The sequence below is a fragment of the Doryrhamphus excisus genome, chromosome 2 (assembly GCF_030265055.1).
Source record: "Doryrhamphus excisus isolate RoL2022-K1 chromosome 2, RoL_Dexc_1.0, whole genome shotgun sequence".
Lineage (NCBI taxonomy): Eukaryota > Metazoa > Chordata > Actinopteri > Syngnathiformes > Syngnathidae > Doryrhamphus > Doryrhamphus excisus.
The window spans coordinates 13051672-13059919 of NC_080467.1; the positions used below are offsets into that span (position 1 = coordinate 13051672).

General features: G+C 42.8%; 1 protein-coding gene across 1 annotated transcript; it reads left to right on the forward strand.

Moving 5' to 3' along the window:
• The first annotated feature begins 1048 nt into the window (after positions 1–1048).
• Positions 1049–8152, forward strand: mat2aa (methionine adenosyltransferase 2Aa). Its single transcript, XM_058057038.1, has 9 exons — positions 1049–1390; positions 3175–3252; positions 3827–3949; positions 4044–4156; positions 5194–5337; positions 5476–5694; positions 5855–6037; positions 6107–6240; positions 6937–8152. The coding sequence occupies exons 1-9, from the start codon at positions 1303–1305 to the stop codon at positions 7037–7039; spliced, it is 1185 nt and encodes a 394-aa protein (XP_057913021.1). The 5' UTR covers positions 1049–1302; the 3' UTR covers positions 7040–8152.
• Positions 8153–8248: the final 96 nt, after the last annotated feature.

Genomic DNA, 8248 nt, shown 5'->3' on the forward strand with positions numbered 1-8248 from the left:
TTCAATCCCACCCTCGACCATCTCTGTATGGAGTTTGCATGTTCTCCCCGTTGTTTTTTTTTCCGGGTACTCCGGTTTCCTCCCACATTCCAAAAACATGCTAGGTTAATTGGCGACTCCAAATTGTCCATAGGTATGAATGTGAGTGTGAATGGTTGTTTGTCGATATGTGCGCTGTGATTGGCTGGCGACCAGTCCTCGCCTGAAGACAGCTGGGATAGGCTCCAGCACCCCGAGACCCTTGTGAGGATACGCAGTAGAAAAAGAATGAATGAATGATAATACAAAACCAAAGGATGACCTGGATTCGATTCTCCACTTGGGCATCTCTGTGTGGAGTTTGCATGTTCTCCCCGTGCGTGCGTGGGTTTTCTCCAGGTACTCCGGTTTCCTCACACATTCCAAAAACATCCATGTTAGGTTAATTGGTGACTCCAAATTGTCCATAATATGCTGGATAGGCCCCAGCATACCCCCCTTGGTCTGGAACCAATCAGCAATTACTAAATAAACAATCCCTTTTTGTGACATAAAATTGAGCAAAATAAAATCGATATAGTGTAAGATGACTAAACAAAAACTACTATTGACTCTCATTCAAATCGTTTTTGCCCCCAAAGCCTACCTGTGTCCAAATATTTATTTCCTGAGTTTGTAAATAACATAACAGTATACAAATATTTACAATATATTTGAACAACACAACAAAAAGCACACAGACTGATGTGAAAATTAACATACACCAGAAAAACTGAAAAATACCGACCCTACAAAAAAATACCCAGATGATATCGACATTTGGGTCGATTGCCTCACTCTAGTAAGTACTATGATCTTCCGGCTGCGGCCATTTTGTGTTCATTTGAACTCAAGTCCGTAATTCACATGATGTTCGGGGGCTGTCGATATGAAAAAGCACACCATAAAATGATTAACTTATACATCTGGGGACTCTAATCTACAAGATAAGACGTTTAAAGACATGTTTCATCATATTTCATTTTCACTGTTTACAAGTGTACGCCCATCTGCGCCCACGTGGTGTGCGTGCTGCAGCAACGTAGGCTGCACTCCCCCACAGGCAATTCCTGTATCCCGTCCTATTTAATAGGAAGAGAAGTCCAACCAGTTTGGTATTCTCACCGGTAGAGCCGCAGGGTGGTCGTTTAGTTTTTTTTGTAGTGAGAACACGTAACGGTGGATAAAGTGTTGTGTTTGTTTGCAGCCAAGACAGACTATATCTATCCGAACAGCTAGCTTGTTTGCTAAAAGCCATTGCTAACACGCTCAACAGTGGTCAAGATGAACGGCGACCTGAACGGTTTCCATAACAACTCGCTCGTCGACAGCTTCCTCTTCACGTCCGAATCCGTTGGTGAAGGACATCCTGGTAAGTTTGATTTAAAAACAAACAAACTATTTGAAATGAATATGTTAGCTTGACAGCACCGCATTAGTATATGAAACAAGGTCATGTGGTGTTGCTGTTAACGTGTTTGCGAGCCACACTTTCATGTCACAGATAACGCGCATTTTGTTTTAACTAAACCAAGATAGGATATTTGCACAAAATAGATATCTTTATAACAGACTGTATTATTTCTATTTTTCTTGAGTGTTTGTCGTCACGTTTAGCTGTCAAAAGTGTCTCTAAGCTAGCTAGTTTGGCTGTCAATCACAAACACGTCGTGTAATGTATATAATGTGTATATTTTCAACTTGAGTCTGGTATAAAATATGTTACTTTATTTGCATGTACACGTTAAAAGAACCAGCGTACCTTTGGAGGAGTCGTTATTTTCTCATTTATTATTTTTTTTGAGGCGTCACCGTTGCAACACCATAATAGTTCCGACATCATGTCTCTTTCATGTTTTTTCATCCTATTTTGATTAAGTAACTTGGGCGTTTTCTCATTCTATCTTTGTTTTTAATTATTATTCAACTGTATGCCCCTGGAGTGTTACTTGATGAGGTAAACGTTTGACTGATGCAACAAGCCAAATTGAGCTAGGAACCTTTTGTCATCAGCTTGTAGCTCAAGTACACCGGTTGCAAACAGTGCAACACATAATAGGATTACTAGTGTTTCCTAAATTGAGTTACTGCTGCTCAACCGTAGGAGGAAAAAATACATAAGGAAAGAGAATGTGAGAGAAATCAATGCTGAATTGACTGACGCTAATAATATTAAAGCCAAATATAGATTTATGGCATTGCTGTGTCATTTAGTGCTAGCTGTTCCAACAAATGACTGTGTGAAACAGGTGTCATGGCTGCAGCCTGTACCCTCGCTTTGAAACACTGCCGTACATCCAACCACTTGCTTGGAAAGTTGTTTAACCTGTCCCAGAACATCTTGATGAGTACTAAGCTATTGCAGAAGACACCCACAAGACCACACCTGCATAATTAATTGGACATAAATATGATTAATAATAATATATTACAGAGGAAACTGTATTGTAACGCAAACAGCTCATGCATTGCTAGTCCAACATGTTGTTATGACTAAAAACCGCCCATTTAAGTCGGCTTTGACATAAATACTTACTCCAACATAAAATCTGAGACCAAAAGGGATCAATTCTAATGGAAAATTGTTTTGTTTATGTCAGAGGTTCTCAATTATCTTCTGTCATGCCCCCACTGGGGGATAGGACTGTTTTATGCGCACCCCCACTTTGAAATACTGTCATGAAACTGATATCTATTTATTTATCTGTACTGTATAGACTGAACTCAAAACTGAAACCAGCAAAATGGAGATCAGTGAAAAATACAAGCACGTTTAAGAGTTGGAAGGTCTGCACTAATACTGAAAGGCCTTATTGCTGTTCACTGTTCCCGCCAGGGGCACCCACCCCACTATTTGAGAGCCACTGATTTATGTCAACATGTTGTAATATTGTCAGATTCCTCGTTATCGCTAAGCAGCGCGAAACGACAACCACAGTGTAACTACTGTCAAGTTCCAAGCGGTTTCCACTATAATAGTCATCTTATGTTATGGTTTGAAGTGTTGCGTCATGCTTAGAGGTATTTCTAATATGTTGCTTGGTGACACTACAGTGCTGCAAACTGTGACCACAGTATTAAACATTTCATTTTAATACATATTGTGTGGGCTTATGTGATATTATTTACTCATATGTGACATTTATTATTCTACAGATAAAATCTGTGACCAAATAAGCGATGCTGTCTTGGATGCGCACCTCACACAAGACCCAGATGCCAAAGTTGCATGTGGTAAGGTACTACTCCTGTTTGTTTGACGAGAGTCACAGCTGGTTAAAAAAAAGTGCATCATTAAGAATAAAATTGTCGTAATGTTACATAAGTATTATTGCAAAATTGTGACTTTGGTCTGAATGCATATTGTCATTCTTATAAAAAAATTACTATTTTGTAATACTTATTCTCATGAATTATTGTGACTTGTTTTTATGGTAGCCTTTTCCATAGGTTTAATTGATCCACAAATATAGTGGTGATTGTATGCATGCTACACTTTTTTATATGTGGTTATTATTTAGAAAAACAACTCTTTTTTGCCTTTACTGTGAAGCTCTCGGAATTAACCAAAGGGGCTAAAATTATTTTGCATGCTTTGAATTATGAAGCATGTTTCCACAGAAGAACATGGAACTAGTTCTACCTTTCACTGAAAACACATGCTTTCATTATGGTGGGAGCAAACGTTTAGTCTCTCCAACGCCCTTTCCAGGTTTAACGTTCATCCTTTTTTAGCTAATGCACTCAGTCCACAACGGCTATGACAAGATCTGTCACACTTAAGATTTACTTTCACGTCTCTCTGCAGAGACTGTGGCTAAGACGGGGATGATCCTGCTGGCGGGGGAGATCACCTCCAGGGCGGTGGTGGACTACCAGAAGGTTGTACGAGAGACAATCAAGCACATCGGCTATGACGACTCCTCCAAAGGTAGGCCGAGGACACAGGCATTGCATTAAAGCATTATACTGAAAACAATATAATTCATCCAAAGTTTAATAGCTTATTTGCTGGTCCTCCGTAGGCTTTGACTACAAGACCTGCAATGTTCTGGTGGCTTTAGAGCAGCAGTCTTCTGACATTGCTCAAGGCGTTCACCTCGATCGCAAGGAGGAGGACGTGGGAGCCGGTGACCAGGTGTGCATATGAAAGCGAGAGGAGTCGTGGTTGGTAGACATAAACAGGAAAGCTGCAAGAAGTGTTGAACAGGCCCTCAATTCCCCACAAAAGCCGATGGCCGTAGGGCACACACACACACACACACACACACCAATGATAGAGATAGAGGTCTGACTTTGAGGAGCTTTGTGTTGCTTAGTGATAGTGAGTCATCATTGGCTCCTCCCGCATCTTATGGGATAGCCTAAAATCCTTGGTCATTTTTTTGTTGTCCATCTGTCTTATTGTAGCCTTGATTTTGATTCGAGCTCATTTAGTCCTCAGGTGGAGTTTGTCTGAACAACTCCTGGTTTTTGTCCAAAATATCTGGTCCAAACCAAACTGTTTGTTTTCAGACATGGACTCTTGAGTTTTTTTTGCACATCCTGTCACGATAGATGTCTCAAAATTTGTGATGATTTTTTAAATTGGTGTGAGAAGTATTTTTTAGGACCACTGAAATATCAATAATAAAGAATAATAATACACATTGCGGGGGGCACGGTGGTCCAGTGGTTAGCACACCGACCTCACAGCTAGGAGACCAGGGTTCAATTCCACCCTCGGCCGTCTCTGTGTGGAGTTTGCATGTTCTCCTCGTGCATGCGTGGGTTTTCTCCGGGTACTCCGGTTTCCTCCCACATTCCAAAAACATGCTAGGTTAATTGCCGACTCCAAATTGTCCATAGGTATGAATGTGAGTGTGAATGGTTGTTTGTCTATATGTGCCCTGTGATTGGCTGGCCACCAGTCCAGGGTGTACCCCGCCTCTCGCCCAAAGACAGCTGGGATAGGCTCCAGCACCCCCGTGACCCTCGTGAGGAAAAGCGGAAGAAAATGAATGAATGAATGAATACACATTGCATTTGCAATGGGGCCTTTGCACTGCTGTTGCTTTGTGTTTGGGCCCTAAAATTCACAAAAAATCCACAGTATATTCACCACAACCCAGGGGGCATCACTGAAGGGGGGAAAAACACAGTTCATGCTAAACTGTGTAACTCGACCTCCTGTAGGGTTTGATGTTTGGATACGCCACGGACGAAACGGAGGAATGTATGCCTCTCACAATTGTGCTGGCCCACAAGCTCAACGCCAAGATGGCTGAATTACGCCGCAATGGAATGCTGCCTTGGCTCCGTCCCGACTCCAAAACTCAGGTACAAATGCAAACACTGTGTCTAGTTTATGTTGACACTGTATTAAAAATGGTTGCTGAAATCTCACTTCAGAGGTACTGTGTATTACAATAAAGACATGAAATTACTGTGATTATGTTATCGTTTTTTCTCTTCCAGGTGACTGTCCAGTATAAACAGGACCGTGGTGCCGTGGTGCCGCTGCGCGTCCACACCATCGTGATCTCGGTGCAGCATGATGAACACGTGAGCCTGGAGGAGATGCGTCACCGCCTGAAGGAGCACGTGGTGAAGGCTGTGGTGCCCGCCGGGTACCTGGATGATGACACAATCTATCACCTCCAACCCAGTGGACGTTTTGTCATCGGCGGGCCGCAGGTAAGTGTTTCATTGGCTGACATTCGATATTTGCCCACCTCGAATAAGTTTATTGTTTATCCAGTTTAACTATTAAACTAATAAAGACTCTCCAACTGAGTGAATGAATGAATTAAGTCTTAACCGTTTCCTGGCTGATGTGGTGTCTGCCTTCCTGCAGGGTGACGCCGGTCTGACCGGCCGCAAGATCATCGTGGACACCTACGGCGGCTGGGGGGCCCACGGAGGTGGCGCGTTCTCCGGCAAGGACTACACCAAAGTGGACCGCTCGGCCGCCTACGCCGCGCGCTGGGTGGCCAAGTCTCTTGTGAAAGCGGGACTCTGCAGGCGCGTTCTGGTCCAGGTGAGAATGAGTCCCACCATGGAGAGCCACGTTTATTCTCAATCTTGTGACTAACATAAACGGGTTTAGGTTTCCTACGCCATTGGTGTGGCCCATCCGTTGTCTGTCTCCATTTTCCACTACGGGACATCCCAGAAAAATGAGAGCGAGCTGCTGGACATTGTGAGGAAGAATTTTGATCTACGTCCAGGAGTCATCGTGAGGTAGCACTTTTTCCTACATGGTATTACAGTACATTTCAGCCAGAATACGACCTAGAATAAATAAAGCAGCCTTCCTCATACAGTCATTTATTTGTGGTGACCTGCTGCTCATTTGGAAATGGATTTAGCAGTTCATAAACACATGTAGCTATTTGTTACTTCTTTGTACATTAGGTGCCAGCATTGGATCGTAGCTCCACTTCTTAACACACCTCATAGGTACCTGGTCTGTTGGAGGATCAGAAGACCTAGCAAGAGGGTTTGATGTTGCCAACATTGGTATTTTGTCGCTATGGAGGCGAGATTAAGTCACACAGGAACTAGTCAGAGGCAATAAACTTCAAAGCCTCACCAGTCGTGAACTGAAGTTGTGGTCCTATTTCCCAACATGCTACACTGTATTTAGCAGGTAATCCGATCCCTCTAGATTTGGTTTTTCAAAAAAAAAAAAAAAAAGCAACTAGCCAGAAATCTTATTGGACACTTTTCACTTGGAAGGTCCCAACCTCATTTTGCCTTAAATTGCCCCAACAGACAATGAATACGAAATATATTGAAAATATATTGCACATCTCTCCATATAGCACACATACACTCATAAAAATGCTTCCCGATGTGTGAGTGGTGAAGAATTGTATGTCTTTTGCTGGCCTTTTTTTTCCCTCACAAAAGATTCACCTTTCCTTCCTGTGTCAGGGAACTGGACCTAAAGAAGCCCATCTACCAGCGCACTGCAGCCTACGGGCACTTCGGCCGTGACGTCTTTACATGGGAAGTTCCCAAAATACTCAAATACTGAGCTACCCATCCTCACTCCCTTCCAAAAGAGTCCCGTGTGTTCATCACTCCTTTCTCTTCCTCTGCACAAACAGCCACATCACTGCCACCTCTGCTGAATGTAAAGCAGTCCTCCCTCGAAAGATAAGCACTCGTGCATCGACATTCGTACTGGCGGCCACTTTCCTTCCTTTCCGTGCTGTCCCTTCAATGCCGTTTTCTGATGTTTTACAGAGAAGTCAGAAGCTGCTAATGACCTTATTGGCTTTGTCGGGCTGCACGTTTAACAAAACAAAACATAAAAACAAAATTTTGTCGCTTTAATCGTCACATGTAATGTTCCAAGTGAGGTGATTTTAATGTTCTTGATCCTGGGTGTCATTACAGAGTAGCCCAGCCTCCTCATACTTGATAATACCTTGTGGGACCTAAATACTTTAAAACATCGTAATCCTGTTTTTTCTTTGAATAGTTCATTTTGCACTCAAATTGCGGAATTTGCTGCACGCTGCGCACACTTTACTCCTGATTTAAATGTGACATGCACTGCGTCTCAGACCACGCTGCAGTTGAAGCATTTTCCATTATTTAATCCTTATTTATTTCACTAAACCAAGGATCATGCACCCTCCCCATCGCCGAAGTTTGCGATGTTGTAGCGAGGAGACACGTACAGGTTCCCGCCTTGAGTAGGCTTAACAATGTTGTCTCTGATGCCACCCTGTGGTTCCCTTGAGTGTACTACAGAGAAACTCGACGGGAGCCACATACGGGTGCGCGCTTGATTTCAAGATCAGGTTAAAAATGACTTTTCCAAAGATTGTTTGTTGACGACATGTTTACATCCATTAGAGAAGGAAAGACCCTAATTGGCTGGTGTTGTACAGAGAAACCAGCCTGTTTACAAGGTCGCTCTTGTTTAATTATTTGGTAAATAATTAGTCTTGTCAGTGAGGTTGCTGATTCTGTTTAAAGTGCCTTTCCCTCCTCGTCGTTCCCTGCATTTCCTCCCTTCCACTCCAATTTGTACCCCCGCCACCCCCGTTCGCTCTTTTCATACTCTGAAGTCTGATCTGCTGTTGAGATTCTCTGTCAAAATCCTCCAAATAAAGTGACATGCTTTGCTCATGCATTATGCATCGTATCTTTTTCAATGGTTACACAAAAACACCCACTGTAACTTCAGGGTATTGGGCCCAAGTACCATGAAATTACCACAAAAACTATGATT

Bases quoted from the DNA above. Each gene is read 5' to 3' on its own strand.
- mat2aa (XM_058057038.1), top strand. From the start codon at position 1,303: ATGAACGGCGACCTGAACGGTTTCCATAACAACTCGCTCGTCGACAGC. The intron at 1,391-3,174 runs GTAAGTTTGATT...ATTATTCTACAG, and splicing joins CGTTGGTGAAGGACATCCTG to ATAAAATCTGTGACCAAATA. The intron at 3,950-4,043 runs GTAGGCCGAGGA...GGTCCTCCGTAG, and splicing joins CTATGACGACTCCTCCAAAG to GCTTTGACTACAAGACCTGC.